At 49.0% G+C, this 23,110-nt stretch overlaps 7 protein-coding genes across 7 annotated transcripts; 4 read left to right on the forward strand and 3 right to left on the reverse strand.

Annotated features, from left to right (window-relative positions):
- Positions 1 to 664: 664 nt before the first annotated feature.
- HD553DRAFT_345881 (uncharacterized protein) lies at positions 665 to 1,574 on the forward strand (the record flags this gene model as incomplete). The annotated part of the gene is made up of 3 exons (XM_046183143.1): positions 665 to 969; positions 1,182 to 1,334; positions 1,403 to 1,574. The coding sequence occupies 3 exons, from the start codon at positions 665 to 667 to the stop codon at positions 1,572 to 1,574; spliced, it is 630 nt and encodes a 209-aa protein (XP_046033224.1).
- A 2,392-nt stretch (positions 1,575 to 3,966) lies between these two features.
- Positions 3,967 to 5,888, reverse strand: HD553DRAFT_326718 (uncharacterized protein; the record flags this gene model as incomplete). The annotated part of the gene is made up of 7 exons (XM_046181728.1): positions 3,967 to 4,034; positions 4,212 to 4,354; positions 4,513 to 4,929; positions 4,987 to 5,034; positions 5,144 to 5,410; positions 5,609 to 5,741; positions 5,789 to 5,888. 7 exons carry the CDS (start codon positions 5,886 to 5,888, stop codon positions 3,967 to 3,969), a joined length of 1,176 nt encoding a protein of 391 aa, XP_046033225.1.
- Positions 5,889 to 8,949: 3,061 nt separating this feature from the next.
- Positions 8,950 to 11,934, reverse strand: HD553DRAFT_326720 (uncharacterized protein; the record flags this gene model as incomplete). The annotated part of the gene is made up of 6 exons (XM_046181729.1): positions 8,950 to 8,972; positions 9,020 to 9,425; positions 10,493 to 10,578; positions 10,659 to 11,178; positions 11,609 to 11,729; positions 11,846 to 11,934. The coding sequence occupies 6 exons, from the start codon at positions 11,932 to 11,934 to the stop codon at positions 8,950 to 8,952; spliced, it is 1,245 nt and encodes a 414-aa protein (XP_046033226.1).
- Positions 11,935 to 13,886: 1,952 nt separating this feature from the next.
- Positions 13,887 to 17,878, forward strand: HD553DRAFT_140154 (armadillo-type protein). The gene is made up of 6 exons (XM_046176661.1): positions 13,887 to 16,235; positions 16,300 to 16,510; positions 16,582 to 16,655; positions 16,721 to 16,798; positions 16,863 to 17,084; positions 17,148 to 17,878. Exons 1-6 carry the CDS (start codon positions 13,937 to 13,939, stop codon positions 17,717 to 17,719), a joined length of 3,456 nt encoding a protein of 1,151 aa, XP_046033227.1. The 5' UTR covers positions 13,887 to 13,936; the 3' UTR covers positions 17,720 to 17,878.
- Positions 17,879 to 17,957: 79 nt separating this feature from the next.
- HD553DRAFT_319189 (putative subunit of heteropentameric replication factor C (RF-C)) lies at positions 17,958 to 19,817 on the forward strand. The gene is made up of 8 exons (XM_046180986.1): positions 17,958 to 18,234; positions 18,311 to 18,422; positions 18,492 to 18,598; positions 18,664 to 18,765; positions 18,845 to 19,040; positions 19,112 to 19,404; positions 19,487 to 19,520; positions 19,581 to 19,817. Exons 1-8 carry the CDS (start codon positions 18,134 to 18,136, stop codon positions 19,695 to 19,697), a joined length of 1,062 nt encoding a protein of 353 aa, XP_046033228.1. The 5' UTR covers positions 17,958 to 18,133; the 3' UTR covers positions 19,698 to 19,817.
- HD553DRAFT_319191 (uncharacterized protein) lies at positions 19,818 to 21,334 on the reverse strand. Its single transcript, XM_046180987.1, has one exon. It carries the CDS (start codon positions 21,294 to 21,296, stop codon positions 19,860 to 19,862), a length of 1,437 nt encoding a protein of 478 aa, XP_046033229.1. The 5' UTR covers positions 21,297 to 21,334; the 3' UTR covers positions 19,818 to 19,859.
- A 415-nt stretch (positions 21,335 to 21,749) lies between these two features.
- On the forward strand, positions 21,750 to 23,021 carry HD553DRAFT_345885 (uncharacterized protein; the record flags this gene model as incomplete). The annotated part of the gene is made up of 2 exons (XM_046183144.1): positions 21,750 to 22,640; positions 22,707 to 23,021. 2 exons carry the CDS (start codon positions 21,750 to 21,752, stop codon positions 23,019 to 23,021), a joined length of 1,206 nt encoding a protein of 401 aa, XP_046033230.1.
- Positions 23,022 to 23,110: the final 89 nt, after the last annotated feature.

The raw sequence follows: 23,110 nt of genomic DNA on the forward strand, positions 1-23,110 counted from the left end.
TCAGGCTATTTGCTAAATCACTCGGGACGGTCCTCCACCATCATCCATGGTGTCCATTGTTGAAGATTGGCATGCTATGACATCATTGATGATGCTCAAAGGTGCAATCTCAAGCACAAATGGTCAACATGTGACCAGGATCACATGTCGTGACTGGAGACGCACTTATGTGACTGGAGTCACACTTATGCGACCAGAGACACACATATGCGACTGGAGTTGCATATCGGTGATGTCATTTGTGACTGAAGTTGCAAATACGTGACTGGAGACGCAATATGCGACCAGAGTTGCAATTATGCGACTGCTCTAGTCGCAAGTTCACTGGGGGACATGCTCATCAGAATAGCATATATAGCAAACCATTTGGATCTGATTTCTCTTTCCCCTCTCATGTATTACTTTACTTTTATGCAAGCAACATTGATTCATCTTCACAACAAGACAAGATCAGCACTAGTAACACACCATTACTATTGCCTAGGTACATCAAGTAACCAACCTTGGTGGATCTAGTTGTTACTTTGCAACATTCATGCTGCCCAACACTGCAGACCTGACCAGCCTGATGCCAACCTTTCTCAGCAGAATTGCCAAGGGTTCAGGGCCAGTGTTTCAGAGGCAATCATGAGATGTGACAGAAGTCATGGTGCAAGTTGCCAACATGGAGGTCTTGCTGAGGGTATTGTTGGATGATCAGTCGAATAGCAAAGGAGTGGACGTGATCCGTGAGTGTTTCCCTAAAAGCATGGTGGCTGTTGTCATCTTCCTGATAGAAGCAAACTGGCAGGAAAACATCCAATCACTATGGGAATATACTGCTGGATACCCCTGCTCGCTCTACACCACGTCACTGTCAAGTACATATCTGAAGCCATGGGTCCTGGAGAGTTTGAAAGGGCCAGATCCAGAGGTAGCAAGCTTGAATCACACCAACTTGCTTGTGCAGAACCAAGAGCAGTTACAGAGGTGAGCACTGATACACCCAGTATCTTGGGAGAGTCTCAAACTGATCATCTGGTCTTCTTCCATGGTAGACAGTTGATCAATGCCCTTGCACCCAATCGGCTGGTTTGTGAAGCCTTCTAAAGGATCTCAATCAGCAGAAACTGGGAGATCACATTCTCTGCAGAGGTTCAGGGAGGTTTTGACAGATTCGATGGTTTCTACCTATTATGCAGGGGGGGATCCATCACTGGACGTCATGCCGATCAACCGGGAGCCTCGACCAAGGTCATCTGTCTCGCTGGAGAGAAACTCTGGGTCATTCACGATGATGGAGAGGTGAATGATAGGAGATTGCAGAGCGTGCTGTTGACACCGAGTAGCAGACTGTGAGTTCACACCCCTAACTACAGGAGATGAACAATAAACTGACATTGCGTGCATATGGTTCCACCAGTATCATGTTGCCAGACACAAAGCACTTGGTCTGGTCCCCCAAGCCCACCCTTTGCCAGGGTCATGCGTCCATCAGCTATGATAGCTTGCACCTCTTGCTCGATGGCATCCAGCGGGCAGAGCTGTCTCAAGACTTGCTTTCGGAGTGTGGGTCTATCAGGGGGAAGGACTAACAGTCTACATGGGGCTAGGTCTAAGGTTAAGCGTGTAATAACGGATGAAGTATATACATACAATGGGCCTTTTATAATAAGCACCTACAGGAGATGTAAAAGAAGACCCCTGTGGGGATGTTGAGAGGTGTCTCCAAGTCCAAGGGGGTCTCTCATGGAGGTAACAACACGTCACGTGCTGGCTATACCACTTCACCTCAATCCCCATTGTCAGTCTTGAGTGTTGCAAATCAGCATGTGATGATTAGTCATCAACATGTGGAAGCAACCTTGACCACAAAGCAAGCAGGCAACCAGATACATAGTCATTCACACAAGAGATGGCATCAGTCAATATTATCAAAGGGACAGCTACACCACCAGCTTAGGCTGATATTACAACATTGAGGTCTACGCGAAGGGGACCCCTATGAGGCCCTGCAGTCAACCTGCAGGGTCTTGAGGTAATAAGGTTGCGGGACTGGGGAAAGTTAACGGTAGGCATAGTAATGTAATAACGGATATCTAACTACTACAGGGTACTAGTTAGACGTCTACAAGAGCATCTCCTAGAAGGTCTCCGAGCAAAACCCCAGGGCGACATGCATCATAGGTTGCGCGTCACGTTACGCCTGTAACAACCCCAGTCAATTGCAGCAACCGTCTCTCGCTCCTCTCTCCCATGTTGATCTCATTCTTTGAGTTCTGCACAAGAAATCAATAGGCCCAACTGACGTACCTGGATGCTCCTGAAACCCTGCGTTATTGGAAATTGGAATTCACCGATAGGTCAGAGTGGGGACGTCTCCAACCACATCAGGATTGCTCTCTCAGGGGAGTTCATTGTTGTCTTGCGCAGAATGTCTGGTCCGTCTCACTTCTGACTTGTGTGAGTGTTCAAATGCACAGAGCAATCGGAAAATCTGAGGAGGCCTCGGTAGACGTGTTTGTTGGCCCAAAGTACAACGCGCTGCTGCAATTGGTGGATGTGGTTGTCAGTCAAACAAGGGAGCCTGACCTGAGAAAGTGCAATCGACAAGAATGTGGACATACCAGCAAGCTTTGCAGGCACGTCAAAGGGGAAATGACTGGCACAGCTGATCAGAGAGTGGGGTGAAGAATTGGGTGCTTGTCTTTTACAGTTGCATACGATCATACGAGTATATCATGTCAAAGTAGAATTGCGGTCAAAGTTGCGGAAACAGGATTATCTCGGTCTGCATCTCTTTCTCGTTCTTGATTGGGCAGCCTGCCATTTATTGTGGTATTAAAATTGAATAGTCAGTAAGTGTAAAGGATCAGGGGAACGACTTGCACCTTCTACATAGTTTCGCATTCCATACTTTGTACTTTGTACATTGTACATTCCGTACTTTGTACATTGTACAATGTACGACCACCTCTTATCTTTGTACTCCTAGTCTACTCATGAGTATATATAGGAGGCAGGAGGAAGGGGATCAGGGTACAACACTCTACCTCTTTACTCTTCACTCATCTTACTACCTAGTCACAAGACCCTACCTTAGTGTCTTCCTGCGAAACCAAGTCACCTTCACACACAATAACCTTCGCCAATCCCTTCAAGGCTTAGCTACCATTGTTGCTTCTTCCACTAGGTGTTAGAGAGAGTAAGATGATTGTTTGTACAAGGAGAAGTGTTGAGACAACTGCAAGAACCGGATAAATTAGTTGTGAAAAACCTAACTTTCCCTTGAGAGAAAGCTTGGTCCATCACAGACCTGCGGTGGGCATTGTCTCGGGTCTTGTTTGGAGAGCCCCTTGGAGACCCTCTTGGGGTTTCTCAGGAGATGTTCATGTGAATGTCCAACAAGTATCCTGTAATAATCAGACATCTGTTATTTACATTACCATACGTACCGCTGTGAAGTAAGCCGACTCTTATGTGGGAGAGGAGCGAATCTGACAACTGTTTTCAAGACCAGATACATTGCAGTTGTCTCAACACTGTCCTATTTAGTGATTCTTGATATCCTTTGCTTGTTGTGCAACAAGGGTAGCTAGTCCTTGTTGATGTTGAAGAGGTGAAGGTGGAAAGGGAAAGGGTGAAAGGGGTGAAGTGAAAGGTAAAGGTAGTGGGAATGGATCTAGTGATAAGAGGTCTGAGTCCTCCTAAAGATAAAATGGATGACCCATTCATCCTTCTGGGAACTCCTATATATATGTACAATCTGAGGAAATAGCATGTAACAGAACATGTGACTGCAGTTGCAAATGTGTGACTGTAGACGCAAATGCGTGTCTGTAGTCGCAACGATGCGTCTCTGGTCGCACAGATGTGTCTGCAGACGCAGATACGTGACTGTGGTCGCGGACTTGTGTCTCTGGTCACAAGTGTTGAAGATTGGGATGATACAATATCACAGGTGATGACATCATCAAAGGTGCAATCTCAATCACGAAGCCTCATTTTGTAGAATGTACATTGTACATCGTACTTTGTACAATCTACAGGGAATCCTGTAGAATGTACAGGTTTCAAGGGGTCATGGAGCCATGGAGGCTACAATCAGAATAGTATATATAGGAGGCCAGTTTGGCCTGATTTCCTCTTCCCCTCTCATGTACTACTCTACTTTTGTGCAAGCAACATTGATTCATCTTCACAACAAGACAAGATCAGCACTAGTAACACACCATTACTATTGCCTAGGTACATCAAGTAACCAACCTTGGTGGATCTAGTTGTTACTTCACAACAACAAGTGGTGATTGCAGTCGCACCTTTACATGCTCCTCCCTTGAGAGCAATCTGAGGATCACAGTCCCATAAGTTTTTGCTGTGATCAAGATTATGAGAGAGGGTGGGCAGGTTTGATAAAGTCGGTAGATCTGTCCAAATAGCTGCATTATGTCCGCTACATTCAAGGTTGATCTACAATTGTCTCGCTTTGGTGAGCAAGGTTAGCAGGTTGCAGAGTGAAACTTGATGATTTACAGGTTCTGTAACTTCTTGACAATTCTATTGCCCACCAAGACACATAAGGTTTGCCACTGCTCTGCTCTCTTCCAAATCTTGCAGTCTTGGCCCCTCACCAAACACAGGAAGTAACCCTGATTCCTCTGACATCGTTTCAACTGCAGAACACTGTTCTTCAAGTAATCTTGATCGTATTCAAGGAGTGGGACTTGTTGGCCATCATTGAATAGATTGGTCTTTGATCTATGAGAATCTGCTGCATATCCTTTGACAACTTCTCCAATGTGCAACAGCTTGACTGGCCATGCTCTGATATCTTTCCGTGATATGTGAAGTTCCTTGAGCCCTGAAATTGGCCTGCCCTGAGGTTCCACAGAACTTTTGGCTGCTCCTTGTTGTGATTCACCCGCTTGATTGATTTGACGTCTCAATAACCTGGAAAGGGGGGGACCTCAACATCGTGTAATATTTCAGTTTGTACGGGCTACGCACAAATGGGATTTTCGAGAGCATTCTGCAAGGTGTGTGGTAGCCCCATGGCTGGAAGCCCGGGAATTGCAGTGTCATCCAGCTTGTCTGGGATCTATTGACTCGCTTATCCATACCAAACTTGCTTAACTAAATGAACTTGCTCCATTTGCCCAATTACCCTTGGTTTTGCCTCGTTGATTTGGAGGGGCAAGGGTGGAAAGAGAAAGGATGGAAGGGATGGTGTTGCTCTCGCCCCGTCCAATCGTCCTCCTGGGAGGTAATTTGGGATTGCACCACCTGCTTGAGCGCATTGAAGTTGTCCACGAGGGCTTGTTGGGTGACACGGGACTCGTCAATATACCTGGTATACTTGCAGCTCGCAGCTCGGCTTCGTTTGTCCGATCCAAGAGGTTCATTCCGAGGGCTGCCGTCGGTCAACCACTTGCTGCGGTGACATCAAGGCGTGCGCGCGCCGCGCGGACCATCTGTTTGACAGCAATGACAATTCGTTTGACGGCAATGTCATACAAACAAAGAATAGATGTCGTTGATGGTCATGGGCAATACAAGAACTCCAATATGAACTACAACATAGCAAGTAGCCTCCGCCATGGGAATTGGTTTGTTCTCATTGATGATTTACAACTCGAAATCAAACACACCCTTGTGAGGAAACAGAACCACAGCCTGCCTGGTACCCTCAGATGGAGTGATGGCGTGAGAAAGATGCCAGAGTTGAAGATCACTAAGTTGCCTTGCTGGTATTCCATCCTGTACTGAAAGGTCCAGCTGCCAAGCAAGAGATGTCTGCCGGTGAGCTTACTGAATGGTGTCATGATGACAAACCCGTGCTTGTCGTCCGCATTGTCCGTATGCAACGGTACCCTGAGGTTCTGAGGCAGCGCCATTCCCAGAAAGGCCATCTTGGAGCTGAACCGTATGAACAACATACTCTTAAAGATCTTGCGTAGTCTGTCAAAATGCTGCTTGTACTGCGTGTGGTTGTTTGGGAGAAAGATACTGAATAGATTGGCCGCCACTTGCTGTAGAGGTGCCATTGCACTGAGGGAATAAGATACTGCTTCTGTGTTGTACACTTTATTGCCAAAGCAGCTTGTTGATATGAATGGCACAGCGGCATAGGGTTTCCACAGAGCGAAATGCCAGACTCCAGCCCCCCTGTCGTTCTGGTATTTTTCCACCATGGCTTTGCATAGTGGTGCCGGTGATCAAATTCACCAGGCGTTGGAGGGGGCCCTTCCAGCCAGTAAGGAGTGCCACAAACGAGTGGAAGAAGTGTTTTAGCAGCCCAATCAAATGAAGTTAGGCTGAGATTGAGAAAAATGGTGTAGCACGACCGGAGCTCACTTGTCATTCATCCCTTTCGCTGTGATTTCCAAGGTAAGTTCAGGCCTCCATTCATCTTGATGCGGATAATCCTCTTGTCCTTAGACCGCATGATCACATTTTCTTGGATGAGAGGCAGAGTGGCAATGGCGTTGTCCCAAGCGCTTGCTCCCTCTTCCCATGTATGGTCGCACATCTCTTTCCACTTGGCTGCTTGCTCAAGGGCTAGCTTGTCCATCAGCTGCGTGGTTTTGTCTTTTTCCCCATGGTTTGCTTGGCTTTGACCCCGGCATTGAGGACCAACTGATCATAGGTCTGGGGCAAGACGATGTCTGTGCGGTGTTGCATGGCTTTCAGAACCGTTCCCTGTTGGCCGTGTCATCCAAATCCTCCCTTTGTCTGGGTAAAGAATGTACAACAGATCGCTTGACAGGCTCACTGGCAAAGCGTCTCAAAGCGCAGGCAGCTCGAAGGATTTCTTCTTCACTACATCTAGACAAGTAGCCAAACATCAGGACCACTCCTGGATTGATGACTGATCTGGGGACTCACTCGACAATCACTCATACTTGTTGCAAATAGGCATGTGGTGGTTAGTCATCAGCACGTGGAAGCAATCTCAACCACAAAGTAAACAACAGGAAGCAGGAAGCAAACAGGAAGCAAAGTGGATCCAAACAGGATGCAGAGTGGACGCAAAGTGGATGCAAAGTGGAAGCAAAAGCATGGGACGTGCTAGAAGGGTTGAGTTTGCCACTGAGGCATTAATGCCATTGGGTGGCAAACCTGAGGGACTTTTGCCATTGGGTGGCAAATCTGAAAGTTTATTGCCATCAATAGCAAAACAGCCTCAAGATGTGATCGGAGACGTAATCACGGTCGACTGGTGAACAGTTCACAATCGGTCATTGGAAAAGTTATGACTCAACCCATTTGCCACCACTTTTGCCACCGTTTGCCCCTTCCCAGAAAAGTTTATATAGCAGGCCATTTTGGCCTGATTTCTCTTTCCCCTCTATGTACTTCTTTTACTTTTATGCAAGCGACATTGATTCATCTTCATAACAAGACAAGATCAGCACTAGTAACACACCATTACTATTGCCTAGGTACATCAAGTAACCAACCTTGGTGGATCTGGTTGTTACTTCACAACAATATTGTCTCATATTTGGAATAGATTGAGTGGTGTAGGCATAGTTCTGCGACCTTTGAACCAGTTTAGAATCCAAGGCCTTGATGTTGATGATCTTCTCCTCCGCAAGACGCGACCAGATGTCAGCAGTCAGTTGTTGTCAATGCAATAGGTGGGCCTCAGAGTACAGGAGCAGATCCGCAACCATATCATTTGCAGTGCTGATTGATTGTTTAGACAGATACTGCATTGCCTCATCAAAATTGCCATGGCTGAATTGTTGCCATAGGCTGGGGATGGTAAAGTCGGACATGTTGCGTCGCGATAGCAGTTGAGTCGTGGTCGATTGGGATCATGGTCAAGACGTGCTGGGAAGTATCAATGGCAGGCGCTAATGAAGCGGATATTCACATGATCGCTTCTCTGTGGGGGAGACTATGCAAAGTTTGGGCTTGGTCAATCCAAAACTTGGGCAGTGTTACGGGATCATCACGTTAGTTGATTACCGGCACGCAGGATCGTTCCACAGACATCAGCATACACCTAAGTCCAGCTCGACGAGGCGAACCCGATTCCCTCAGAGCAGATTTGGTCGCCCCTGCCATTCACCTTCACCATTCACCAAAACAACAAACCTTCCCGACACATATCACAAACAGGTACAGGGACCTCGAGGTACATGACAACTTTACTCAGGACCCCAACAACCTTACTCGACGTACCTGGGGACAATGCAAACCCAAACTCGCCTCCTCTACCGAATCCGGTTGCTCTCGACAGGATTCGTTTGTTTGCCGTCTTGTTCTTCCAGTTTCGCCATCTCTTGCCATTCATTTCTCTTGGATCTTTTCAGTGTTCGCCAGCCTCGTCTCCATACTCGTCTCCGTATAAATAGCTAGAGGAACTTGACCGAATTTCATAGAGGACACTCTGTAATAGTAATAGGTCAAGTTCCGATATCACATTCAATACACGCCTATCTGACTTGTTACAACATCTTCAAGACGTGTTGCGGAGAGGTTACAACCCAAGGACGTCGCTAAGTATCTACGCTTCGTCGTTTTACCTTAGACCGAATCCGGTACCTCACACCGAGTGATCACCTTCCTTATCCATATATCTCTGGATTCGTATCCCTTACCCGAACCCGCTTCATCTAAGCGAACTTGCGACATTCTCCCGACTACCTGCGATCTACCTATAAGCACCCTGCGCCTTACGACTTAGGACCTATCTCGATTAGCGACTTCCGCCGTAACAGGCAGACATAAGAAATTGGCTTAATTGAAAACTTGGGTCGGTTGATACTCGGGCTCGACCTGAATGACCTACTTTCTGATAGGTTGTAATCACATCAACACGAGCTGGACGCTGATATGACCACCTATGCTGCTGGCCCCTTAAATCCGAGGCACGACGGTACGAGGCTGCAGTGCTTGTAAGTAATGAGATGATGAGATCCTTGGTGATGCTGGAGAGATGTATATGAGCCTATGGGTGATTTACTTGTTACAATAATCCATAACTATAAGGCGACACATCACCACGACCACCATCAAACTGCTGACATACTGGGCATATATAAAAGCATGATCTCCAGCCTGCCATGCTTAATCCTCCCCCTCAGGTACTCCCACCTTTGAGTATTACCCCCGGACTCAATGTTTGAAGAGATTCCTGGAGGGAGCATTTCTAACAGATTCCGGACCTCCGGCACGAGTTCTTCCAAAAACAACATGGTTTCAATGTCCAGGGGCTGGCTGGATCCCGTGTCTGTCCATAGCTGTGATAGCCAATCGACATTCTCTTTCAAGTCACAAAAGCGTTTGATGGCTTGTTTGTGGTTGACAATTTGATCCTTCTCCATCTCCATTATGAGCCCCATCTTGAGCAGTGCCTCAGGGTCAATGTTCCTCAAGCTCACGCTGTTACTGCTCAGCCACATTTGTCTCTGCTTGCCCAGTTCCATGAAGATCTCCTAAATCGAACCGACACAACAAGCTGAGAAGCTGTATCTTCTCAATCTCCAAAGTCATTGGTGCAGTGGCCGCCTGTACGTCCTGCAGGAATTGCCTATTTGTGTGGGTCAGGATTGGAGCCACTTGCGGATATTGATATATATGAAGAAGGAGGGAGAGAGAGAGAGAGAGAGAGAGAGAGAGAGAGAGAGAGACAGACAGAGAGAGAGAGAGAGAGAGAGAGAGAGAGAGAGAGAGAGAGAGAGAGAGAGAGAGAGAGAGAGAGAGAGAGAGAGAGAGAGAGAGAGAGAGAGAGAGAGAGAGAGAGAGAGAGAGAGAGAGAGAGAGAGAGAGAGAGAGAGAGAGTAGCGAGTGCGATATCTATAAGCCTGTAACTGCAAAAGAATAGCAAGAGAAGGATTAGTAGATCACGAGCTATAGTATTTACCTGGTCTGTGCTTGGTTATTACCCGATCCTAGATCACTTGATAAGCCTGTCCCGAGTTATACCTATACGATTGTGAAGATGAGTTAGCTAGACCTATCTTACCAAAAGGACCTTGACTGAATCGATAGCGATGATGCTTGTTGATGAAGGTGAAAGTCAAATACCAAAGACTTGTTGTGGAAGGTGTATGGTGTAGAGCGCCTGGGGGCTAGGTTGTATGCTCAATGTGAGGATGTCAAAAGGTGAAGAGAATATCCATGAGAGATACCCTACAATCTCCCTTGAAATGTCCTCTATATATACTCATCAGGGGAATGCCATTCGGTGGCAAATGTACAAGTCACAGCTAAACGGAAGTGTATTAATAGGACTATCCATTCTTCCAATCATCCAAAATATCATCCTGCTATAACTCCATTCTTCCATATGTATCTCCATCTCTCCAGATGTATCTCCATCTCTCCAGATATATCTCCATCTCTCCAGATATATCTCCGTCTTTCCTATCATGTCTCCGTCTTTCCAAATGTACGTGATTATATCTCTCCGTATGTCCTGACATGTCTCCAGATATGCCTCCGTGCTTCCAGAGTGATTCCAAGTTCCGTTACAGAGAGAGAGAGATGGACACACACGCACAGACACCCTCACTTCTGACGTAGACAAACCTGGGCCAGCAAGACCGGCAGGTTCTGTCAAGGGATCCCGAACCTGGACATCCGTCTCTAGCGAGGTTTTCTATAGAGGATTCATGTATATATCATCAGGGTGTGTTTATGCGTATTCAGGCACAGGCAACACCCACCCTTTTTCTGCCCATTCTTGCCGTTTCGCTTCCGATACCAGGGACTGTTTCGATTACTCCTGTTGTTGGTGGTGGACGATAATCGAGCATTGTGGTGGTCTTGGTTGTCAAATTCTGCGGTGACTTTGTCATCTTCCATGTTCTCTGGCTCCATCAAGTTGCCTGCACCCGTCCCCTCTGACTCTATCGATTCGACCACTTCTTCCACCTTGTCCAAGTCCATCAAGTTGTCTGCGCCTACCGACTCCAACTGCATTGATTTGGTCATTTCCACCTTGTCCAACTCCATCAAGTTGTCTGCGCCCAGTTCCTTTGACTCTGTTGAGTTGTCTACACCCGCCTTATCTGTCGAGTTGTCTATACCCGCCTTGTCCAACTCCGTCAATTCGTCCACTTCCACCGGCTTGAAGGCGACAGACCCGGATGCCCCGTTCTGTACATCCTCGGTCTCCATTGACTGGTCATTCACCATATCTTCTAACCTGCGTGCATTCTCGCAGGCAACTTCACCGGCTTTATCCTGGAACATCTCAAGCTTCCCGGGATGAGCGATATCGCATCATTGTAGATGTTATTAGGATTCAAGATTGGAAAAGGGGGGGGGAGGAAGAAAGGTCGGAGTCAAAGCTTAAGGCTCTTTGAGGGATCAAGGATCTGGATATAGCTTCGCTTTGCGCAGCTGTTTGACTGTTTGTAAATGAAGGCAAAGAGGTCTTGGCTGAGGTGGTTGTAGACCGGGTGGTTAGTCTTGTAGACCTTCTCAGATGGACGTTCCGAGAACTTGTAGATTGGGGCATAATGCGTTGGCAGTGCTTATTGCATCTATCGTCATGGCATGTCATTGGATGATGATATGATGAGTGATGTTGTGTAGGATGTTGCAAAACAGGTGCAGTTGATGCCTTTATGGTAGCTATGGTAGCCAGGTCATGTTGGTGCTTATGACTTACCTCTCGTTCGGGCTTCTCAGCGGGAAAGGTAAGGGTAACAAGGATATATCTTGTTAAGGGGTCTGAGCCCTCATAAGAGAGAAAAGGGATAACACGTTGCTTCTTTGGAACTCTTGTATAGCTATATTGATATGCACAATCTGAAGAAATAAGTATTTACAACAACATCTGCGTCTACAGTTATATATTCCGTTGAAGTAACAACTAGATCCACCAAGGTTGGTTTTCTTGATGTACCTAGGCAATAGTGATGGTGTGCTACTAGTGCTGATCTTGTCTTGTTGTGAAGATAATCCATGTTGCTTGAAAGAAGTAAAGTAGTACATGAGAAGAGAAGGGGAAATTGGACTAAATGGTCTGCTTTGCATGTTATATATGCTATTCTGATGAGCATGTTTCTCTAGTGAATTTGCGTCTCCATTCACGCATTTGCGCCTCCAGACATGTATTTCTGACTCCAGTCACAAATGACATTATCATGATGCGACACCAGATGCATGAGTGGGTCTCCTGTCACGACATGTGATCCTGGTCACATCCAGGATCACAAGCAGGATCACATGTTGACCTTTTGTGCTTGAGATTGTACCTTGAGCATCACCTCCTTGGCTATCATAGCAAGCCAACCTTTAACATCCAGGATACTGTACTGAACTTGAATTGATGGTTGGTGGGACGATGGTGGCAGGATCCTTTTGACTTCAGATTGACATTGCAGATGTCTATGCTTCAACCCCTGTCACTCATATCATTTGCATCCTCATTTGAATCTCAGTGAATCTAGGTCCTTCCAACTCTGCCACAATATCAGTTGATTATCAGATTCTCCATCTCATCTCAGTGAACAGGGATGCTGTCCTTGGCGGCAATGTTAAACTTCCACTCCTACTGTGAATCCACAACCGTCTTTTTACCCTCATGATTGGCGGATTTGCCAATAAAACTTCTGGTTGCCAGTATCATCACATTGACTCCCACTGCAAGAGCAAATCCTTTATCAATGTCCAGCTAGAGATTTTTGTTGGAGCAATTAGTTTGCCAAGGAGTAGGCTTCATTAGGCCCATCTGGCAACTGCACAACAAGCAGGTAGATTGACGTCTGAAGCTGGATTACTCACTGCGAGCATCACTTGTCTCCCAGTAATCAAGCCAGTACAGAAGGAAATCTGAAGCTGATCGACAGCTGTTGTTACAGGATATTAGCTAGACATCTGCAAGTACATCTGCACAGTAGTCTCTGAGAGGATCCCTAAGGATGTGTCTAAAGCAATGCGCACCGTTTGATGTCTGTAATACCATTTTGGATAGTCTGTACATTATTTCTCCCCAGACTCCTTCTTGTCTAATATTATAAATCACTTTCACAAACCTTATCACACCTTTCATCCCACTTGGCTTCAGCAGACTGACACCTCAAGTGGTCCATATGGGATATTACTAAGCTAAGTCTCTCGAATTTGTTCACATCCCCTGATCACAGCTACCCGTCTTACAAACCTTGATCCTCTCCAAGTAGGCTTGTCACAGCTTGTAAGGCTAGCCCTCCCGTGACATGACTGTGTGTGATGGACCAATATCAGATATCATAAATCAGAATGGTGATTGGGATCTCAACCATGATATTAACCTTGACCATAACCTAGACCTTGACCATAATCTCGATCTTGATTGGGAGCATTATTAGGAATGTCCAAGACATCAATATATATAGCCAATCAATTTGCTGTCATTGTAAGTTCCCTCCTTTGTGATCTTCATTCTTCTCTTCAAGAAGAATTATCACAAGTTACACTCTTGACATACTTGCTGCCTACCAATACTGCACTATCCACCAACTCTCAGCAATAACGGTGCTCTTATCAAGCACTTCACAGTCAGACATAAGGACTAGTTACTCAAGACTTCTAGCTGGGTTCTATCCATCTTAGCACAAAATCTACTGATGCTTTGATCCGTTTGACAACAGTTCCTGTTACTGTCGGTCACCTTTGTAACATTGTGAAGGTCTTGCGTATAGCCACAGCCTAGAGCCAGGTCAAACAGATGCTGGTGGAGGTTTTGATCCTTCCCTGTATGGGTTTCGAGACTAAATTATTGGTTCATCCCTAAGAACGGACTTGTTATTTGTTGCTTTGTCTAATTGCCTAGGAGACATCACGCATAAAACGGACTTACAGAATCGTCATAGTTGTCCGCGCGCGATCCCTGACCTCACTCAACTGGCCAACTGGCGATCGATCGGATGATTGCCAGAAGTACGTATATTCCAGGTGAGCTCTGACAGTCGCATAACAATAGGGTTTCCAGGCCGACCTCATCAACCTCATCATGGCCGAACAAGAGCGTCGAGCGCTTCAGTCTTTTACCGCCCCGAAAGAGATTCTCGATGAATTCGCCGAACTCGCTGAACAGGACGATGAGCCAGACATCTTCGAGGCTACGGCAAAGACCCGTCAAGTGGCAGCCCGTCAGAGTGATTATCAGCTGCGACGATTCAACCGGGAGGAGGGAGCTGGTGAGGATGAGACATACGCAGAGCGAATGCGGAGAAATAACTTGGAAAGAGAAGAGGAGAGGGTCAGGAGGTACAAGGAGGACTTGGCAGCGAAAGGCGCCGAAGAAGGTGGCGACATGGTAGGTCACGATGGTATGGATCTCGACAAAACACCTCCTCGGAAGACGCTCGCTTTGGAAGGCGATGTGACTCCTCCTTCCTCCAAGAGGAAGTTACCAGAGGAGAACGAGGAGGATGTGAAGCCTGAGATTCAGCCTGCCAAAGTCGAGGAGCCACCTAGGAAACGCCGATCTCGTTGGGACATGGGTGCCGAGGGACAGGAAGAGGCCAAGCCGAGTACCGCCCCAGTCAAACGTTCTCGTTGGGATCAGACACCCGCTTCAGCCAGTACTCCTGAGCAATTGACGAGCTACGGCTCCTCCGTGCCCATGACTACCTATCCCACCGGTACCGGTAACACGCTGGCCGGCGCCGTAGAGGATCCCCGTAATCGGTATATGACGGATGCCGATCTGGATTTGCTGTTGCCCTCTGAGGGCTACACTATCGTAACGCCTCCCGCTGGCTACACTCCGGTTACCAAGCCGAATCGCGGGGTAGTAAACTCTGAAGGGCAGCAGTATGGCGGTTTCATGATGCAAGACGACGCGGCGGCGCAAGCAGCTGTAGCAGCTGCAGGAGGTCTCGGTCACGCCGAACCGACCGAGATTGAAGGAGTCGGTAGCTTGGCCTTTTTCAAGCCCGAAGATGCGACGTATTTCGCAAAGATTCTCGGTGACGGTGCAAACGAATCGTCAGATGTCGGTCTGACCGTTGAAGAGCTGAAAGAAAAGAAGATTATGCGGCTGCTGCTGAAAATCAAGAACGGGACTCCTGCCAGCCGAAAGGTCGCACTTCGTACCATCACAGACAAAGCGCGAGAGTTCGGAGCGGGACCCCTGTTCGACAAAATCTTGCCCCTGTTGATGGAGAGAACCTTGGAGGACCAGGAACGTCATCTCTTGGTCAAGGTCATCGATCGAATTCTCTACAAGCTCGATGATCTCGTAAGACCTTACGTCCACAAGATCCTGGTGGTCATAGAACCGCTGTTGATCGACGAGGATTATTACGCGAGAGTGGAAGGACGAGAGATCATCAGTAACTTGGCCAAAGCAAGCGGGCTAGCGCACATGATTTCAACCATGCGACCTGACATCGATCATGTCGACGAGTACGTGCGAAACACGACGTCTCGTGCGTTTGCTGTTGTCGCCAGCGCTTTGGGTATACCGGCGTTGTTGCCTTTCCTCAAGGCTGTCTGCAGATCAAAAAAGTCTTGGCAAGCCCGCCACACCGGTATCAGGATCGTGCAGCAGATCGCCATCATGATGGGATGTGCGGTGTTGCCGCATCTTCGGAACTTGGTAGACGCGATTGCCCACGGGTTGGAAGACGACCAGCAAAAGGTCAGGACCATGACCGCGTTGGCACTTGCTGCGTTGGCCGAGGCTGCTGCTCCATACGGAATCGAATCCTTCGACAACGTCCTCAAGCCACTTTGGTTGGGTGGGCGAGTGCATCGAGGCAAGACTCTAGCTGCCTTTCTGAAAGCTATCGGTTTCATCATCCCGTTGATGGACCCCGAATATGCGAGCTACTACGTTAGCAACGTGGTACCGATCCTGATCCGAGAATTCCAGACGACCGACGAAGAGATGAAGAAATATGTCCTGGTCGTCATCAAGCAATGTGCCGCAACAGAAGGAGTAACGCCGACGTACATTCGACAGGAAATATTGCCCGAATTCTTCAAAGCTTTCTGGGTCAGGCGTATGGCGCTCGACCGTCGAAATTACAAACAATTGGTCGAGACCACCGTAGAGCTTGCTCAAAAGGCTGGCGTCGCTGACATTGTCGGACGGATCGTCAACGATCTCAAGGATGATAGCGAGCCTTTCCGTAAAATGGTGATGGAGACCATTACCAAGGTCGTGGAATCGTCAGGAGCCGCGGACGTCGACGAGCGATTGGAGGTCCTCCTCATTGACGGCATCATTTACGCATTCTCGGAGCAGACGCTTGAAGACAACGTGATGCTTGATGGTTTCGGTACAGTGGTTAGCGCTCTCGGTAAGTTCGCTCGGCGTTTTTGTGAGAAGGGAACCGCACTGATGTGCACCTTTCCTATTCGAAGGCATTCGAGCAAAACCGTATCTCACCCAAATCGTATCTACGATCTTGTGGCGGTTCACCAACAAGAGTGCCAAAGTGCGAATGCAAGCCGCCGATCTCGCTGCTAGACTCGCGGTCGTGATCAAGAATTGCGGCGAAGATGGTCTGCTGAGCAAATTAGGTGTCGTGCTCTTTGAGCATCTTGGTGAAGAATACCCGGACACGCTAGGAAGGTACGTAGCAGTTAGCTCAGTTGCGCGAAGATTATGCCTTACTTCTATGCTCATGCGACTTGGACTTCTAGTATCATCGCTGCCGAGGGAGCTATCGCCAACGTGGTTGGAATGACGCAGATGAATCCACCTATCAAGGACTTGCGTGAGTCGTCTCGAACGCCCCAGTTCTGCAAACGCTAAGACTATTCGTGTCCGTATCATCTCCAGTTCCCCGCATGACACCGATTTTGAGAAATCGACACGAAAAAGTACAAGAGGCAACTATCAACCTGATCGGTCGTATAGGTACGTCTCAATGTCGTGTTCGTACATGAACGGATCTCTAGCTAACTTTCCAATCATTTCCCAGCCGATCGAGGAGCCGAGTTCGTCCCAGCCAAGGAATGGATGCGAATCTGTTTCGAACTATTGGATCTGCTGAAGGCGCACAAGAAGTCCATTCGTCGAGCGGCTGTCAACTCTTTCGGTTATATCGCCAAAGCGATCGGTCCCCAAGACGTATTGAGCGTCCTCCTGACGAACTTGAAAGTTCAAGAGCGTCAGAGTCGAGTCTGCAGTACGGTCGCCATCGGTAAGTCTTGAGTTCGCTGAACCACGCAAGAGAACGCGCTGACGACAATGCTCGTTTCGTTAGCCATCGTCGCCGAGACGTGTGGTCCTTTTACGTGTATTCCTGCAATCCTCAACGAATACCGTACACCCGAGCTCAACGTACGAAACGGATGTCTCAAAGCCCTCTCCTTCGTTTTCGAATACGTTGGGGAGATGTCAAAGGATTACATCCACTCGGTGGTTGGAATGCTGGAGGACGCTCTGACCGACCGGGACCACGTGCACCGACAGACCGCCTGCGCCATCGTCAAGCATCTCACCTTGGGCGTAGCGGGACTTGGCAATGAAGATGCACTGGTCCACCTGTTGAATCTGGTTTGGCCGAACATCTTCGAAACCAGTCCGCACGTCATTGGAGGAGTTATGGACGCCATCGAGGCCATGCGTGTCGGTCTCGGCCCGGGTGTCCTGATGAGCTACGTGGTGCAAGGCTTGTTCCATCCGTCTCGTAGGGTCAGGGAGGTCTTTTGGCGGATCTACAACACGTGCTATCTTGGAGCTCAGGACGCCATGGTGCCATTCTACCCGAATCTCGGAGAGCTGAGCGATCAAACCAATCTCTACGACCGACACACCCTTACTGTCTGGATCTAGCGGGTGCTCAACATGCTGGCTCAGAGCATCCTGCCATGACGTCAAACAGACTGCCAAACGATTTTCATGTCAAGCCCCCTGTTGTATCTCAATCTAGCCGATAGCTAGCCAATTCGCAATACGCAAAGAGTTATACGATATACCGTATACTAGCTACTAGCTATTAGCTGGTGAACTGTGCCTCGCCGATTGCAGTCGCTCTGGTAATTCTGGTAATTGATGACCTCAGGCGCGTTCGCGCGACGCGGCCTCGCCGATCAGCAGCAACAGCAGCAGCACCCAACTCCGATCGACCTTTGGGTGTTTACCATTCTTCGTAGATCGTAACATCACGTCGACTCCCTCCATGTGTCCATAGATCCTCAAGGGCAAGTCACCACATTCACCTGTCAAGCCCCAGTTCGTGTGACACCGATGGGAACCGAAGTAGCCCCACCAGGGCGATCTATTGAGGTCGCTCTTGAGAACACGACGACCTCGGTGAACAAGGATGCCGAATCATACGAGATGCCATGGTGAGTACTGGTGCTCCCATCACATGATGGAGCCGTGTTTCATGGCTGACAACAAGACCGATTATACCTGTTTAAGGGTTGAGAAATATCGTCCGATGGTCCTGGACGATGTGGTTGGAAACGCAGAAACGGTCGAAAGGCTAAAAGTTATTGCAGAGGATGGTAACATGCCGCACATCATCATTTCGGTAAGGGGCCGAGATCATAAATCCCTGAGGGGAAGGTACTGATCTGTTCCGGACGCATCTTGTGCTCAGGGTATGCCTGGAATCGGAAAGACAACGTCAATTCACTGTCTGGCACATGCTCTGCTCGGTGATGCCTACAAAGAAGGAGTGCTTGAATTAAACGCTAGCGACGAGAGGTTCGTAGGGCGGTCATTGCAACAGCTCGCTCCTGGAAAAGTTACTGATATCATGATTGCAATAGAGGTATCGATGTCGTCCGAAACAAGATCAAAAGCTTCGCTCAGCGGAAAGTCACGCTGCCGGCTGGACGTCACAAGATCATCATTCTCGATGAAGCGGATTCGTAAGAGGCATTCGACGAGGATCTGCAGCTTCTAGATCAGTGGCTTAAACCTGCGGGCATTACCTGTCTTTCGGTTCAGAATGACAACAGGCGCTCAACAGGCTCTTCGGAGGACGATGGAGATTTACAGCAATACCACTCGTTTCGCTTTGGCCTGCAACATGTCGAACAAGATCATCGAACCCATTCAAAGTCGTTGTGCCCTCCTGCGATACGCAAAACTGAGGGATACGGAGGTGCTTAAAAGGCTTTTGGAAGTCTGCAAAGCGGAAGATGTGAGTGACCTAGCCCTCAGGCGATCTGTTACCTCTAGTAATTTCAATATCCTGCTGACTACAACAAACAGGTCCCATATTCAGACGAGGGTATCTCCGCCCTGATCTTCACATCGGAAGGTGACATGAGACAAGCCATCAACAATCTGCAATCGACATATTCTGGGTTCAACTTTATCTCACCAGACAACGTCTTCAAAGTTTGCGATCAGCCCCATCCCGTTGTGGTCCAAAAGATGATGAAGGAGTGCCAGGCGCAAAAGGTAGATGATGCGTTGGACGGTCTGCGGGATCTGTGGGATCAAGGGTACAGCGCTGTAGATATCGTAGTGACCATCTTCCGTGTGGTCAAGACGATGGACGCGTAAGTTTAAACGCCATGGCAAGGTGAACATCGTTGGGGGTGTTAGCTAATCACTACGATCCGCTGTTTGCGTGTCCGGTAGACTTCCGGAATACCTGAAACTGGAGTTCATACGCGTACGTACAACCGAGGTTTGACAGGTGATCATAATGGTCTGACGCAGCGTCGCTCCATAGGAGATTGGCTGGACTCACATGAGGATTCTCGAGGGGGTGGGGACTTTGGTACAGCTGGGCGGGTTGATCGCCCGTCTCTGTCGAATTTCGATCGATCCCAAACTCTTAGCATTATAATGTGCTTTGCCCATATGATCGATTTCCGCATAGACCGTCGCCATTGTATCTCCTGGATAACCTTTTACGCCAACACCCCGATGGGTTTTATGTCATTTCTCAACGATCGCGATGGAAAAGATGTATATCATAAGGTTCGCCAAATCCCGACATTGTTGGGTGTTATATCTCACAGACCCTCGATCTATGCCAGTCTTTCCATGGTCCTCTGGCCTCCATCCGAGAAGATACAAGCCTCCACATAGGACTACCTTTCCCCTTCCCGTATGCTGCTGCGCCATCTCCTGAAATTATGATCTCGTCGTACGCCTCCTGCAGCCGCTTCCGGCATAATCGACTCGTCTTCTCGAAATCGCCCGTCGTCTTGCTCCGCTTTGACCCGTTCAGTACGCCGGTCGGACCTAGGATCTCGACGCATTGTCCGACTCTCCAGCTGCAGCTCAGAGGAAATGTCGAGATGGGTGGTTGCGGTACAAGCGTATCTCGCACTATCGGAAGAGGCAGGGTCCGCAATCGCGCTCGCTCCACTTCCGATAATGCTTGGAATATGGTAGCAGCATCCTGCGCAAGGCCAGCGCGGTCACAAGCTAGAGCAGTCACCCTTGATCGGGAGTACGCGAATATCCAGGTCGTCCGGAAAATTCGAAAATCGCGGACCGCATCGACCAGTGTATCATGAAACAGAGCAGTCGCCGGATCACAGTGCTCTGCAAAGACCTCACGGATGCCATCTATCATCCTAGAATAGGAGCGCGGTATCTCGGTGTCCGTAACGATCGTGCCCCCGAAGAGCATTCGTAATCCTCGTCCATCAGAGAAATCCTCTCCTACGATCAGGCCGCTCATCCGCAAGGGCGGCCAGCCGTTCTCTTCGAAACATCCGCTCAATCGTCCACCTTGCAATCCGAGTACCTGATACCGTGACAGCTTGTCTGAGCAAGAGTAGCACGAGGTAGGTATGGCATCTCCTCGAGACGGCTTCTTGGTCAATGGCGGGACCTCGAGCTCGCGATCTGCTCGGAATGACGATTCGCCTCGCACTTCCGAATCGGATGAGCCGTGATCCAAGACGCGTTTCATGAGCTCGTCTTCCTTGTCTAAACGCTCTAGATGCGCTGCGTTTGAAGCCGCACCACATGGCATATGACTTGTATAAAGGTACAGGTCCGATCGCCTTGACCCGAGATTAAAGAGTGTTTGCGTTGCGAAGGCAGAGCGCTGGTTATCCGAGGCATCCGACTCTTCCGTTGTTCGTAAAGCTCCGACCCCGTCAAGCAACAAGGCTTCCAGTTCTCGGCGAGCTAGCACCTCTGCGTGCATATCCACCACCTGTTGTTCACGGCGTAGCGGATTAGAAACGCATTTGTTTCCTAGACCAAAGGTCAAAATCTCTAGAGCTCCAGCCGGATCATCCGCCTGCGGACCAGTGTATGACAGAAAAGCCGCCAGTATAGTCCATTGGTTCGGTTGAGGGCGACCACCCCGGATTTGAAGCGAGGTGAAGAAGTCGCAGACGTACTGAGCGGTGCGATCCGCAAAATCTGCGTCGTCGACCGAGATGCGCAATGGTTGCGGAGATCCGATTACTGGGTTGGGCATCTATATTGCAGTAACAAGGATGATACGATGCTACCTGTGTACCTGTGTATCCACTCGACTCTGCTGTGTCAACAAGTGATGATTTTGCGAGTGTGATCGATCTTGTGCAGAGGGACGAGCGGGATGTCGGCGTTCGTCGTCGCAAATCACGTGATTTCTTGGGACCTTGCCTTGTCCCCCCCCCTCTCAGCGAGCAACTCAGACAGCAACGTTCTTATCATCTTATCATTAACGTACCATGAAATAGTCCTCCTGTTAGCACAGCTCGAATGCAGATTCAGCTTTACACGAGAGCCCAGAAAGGCAGCAAGAACCAGGATCGTAACGACAGACCTAGCGACGCGAGAGCTCACTGCTTCCATTCGTCATCTCGGACATCATCACGCACCTAGACTCGACCTGACAACCAGCGTATAGGACCCACGATCTGAAGCCAGAACTACGGTACAGGTCATGCAGTCTTACAACGCTGGGGTAGATCCCAGCAGCATAATCTGGGCTGGACTGGTCGATGGAAATACGCCGGCTCCAGGTCCTTCGCGGTTCTTTCGCCCGAGGCCTGAGCATGAGTTTGACGAAGTCAATCGTGCTCCAGCCCCAAATGCGACGTCTACCCCCTTCATGCCTGGAGCGAGTAGCTCTCAAGGCTTCCAGATCCCCGTACACAACGTGCAGCAGTCTAATTCTGCCGTACCAGCTGCGAACGTTGCGGCGTCTTCGCCGTCGCAGCCTCCGACATTCCCGCAGGACCCTTCACCTTGGCCGCAAGATGAGCTTATTTCAACTCAACCGCAACATGAGCGTCTTCCAATTCAGCCGAATCAGCCTGCCATCAACACAGCTTTGACCAGTACTATCAAACCTCCCGTCAACCGTCATAACCCAAACGTGATACAGATGGAGGCCCAGAACAAGGAACTCGCTCCTCATCAGGTCACGATTCTGCCGACGGACGGGGCCGCAGCTTGCCTGGAAAAGATACATCACGTCGGCAGTCTGCTTGATAGCGGTCTCACCCTTGCCGCTCATCTCGGGCTGTTTGAAGGGGTACCAGACAGACATACGCCAGAGTCCCTGGCCGTCGAAGGGATGACGGCTACGGAGAAACAAGCCTGGACTTGGTGGTCTCGGCTCGAGGCTACAGAGCCCGGCTCCGGGTCCAAGGCGCTCCCAACGCTGGATGTCAAGAAGGACCGTGCGCCGGTTCCTCCCACTGCTGCTGGGAACAAGAGCAACGTCGCTCAAAAGACTCCTGCTCTCGAGCTATTGTACGGTTTCCCGGCCGGTACCCTGTCTGCGGAACATGTCGCCTACTTCCTCAGGCCCAGCAATGCCAGTCATGTGGTAAGTCGTTCGTGATAATTGATGCAATGCCATGTGACTAATCGATATTCGACTCTGGTTCGATAGCCAATTTTGACCGCGGCGCTGCGGGTACTCAAATCCAGACAGCATTGCTCATCCGGTGCTGGTCTTGGTGCGCTCTACGTCGATCCTCGTCTCATGATCGAGATCGAGGCTCTGCAAAGTTTCCGTGATCAACTGCGAGCACGCCAAGCGGCTCTGGTTCTTCGTGACGGCGTCGGAATAGCCGAAGTTGGCGTGTTTGTCGAACGACTAGATAACAGGATTCAGTTCCTTCGAGGTGCTCAGCAGCCTTTGAAGCAAAAGGATATCATCAAGAAGCAAGCGAGCCAGTTGCGCAAGCCTGTCTGGGAGGCGTGAGATTAGACGAACAGGGTGAGTTCGAGAGGTTCCGGTTGCCTGAGTCTGGCATATTGACCGGATCTTGTCTACTCGTATGCTTTGTCAGA

This window comes from Filobasidium floriforme, assembly GCF_021052385.1.
Source record: "Filobasidium floriforme strain CBS 6241 chromosome Unknown HD553scaffold_26, whole genome shotgun sequence".
NCBI lineage: Eukaryota > Fungi > Basidiomycota > Tremellomycetes > Filobasidiales > Filobasidiaceae > Filobasidium > Filobasidium floriforme.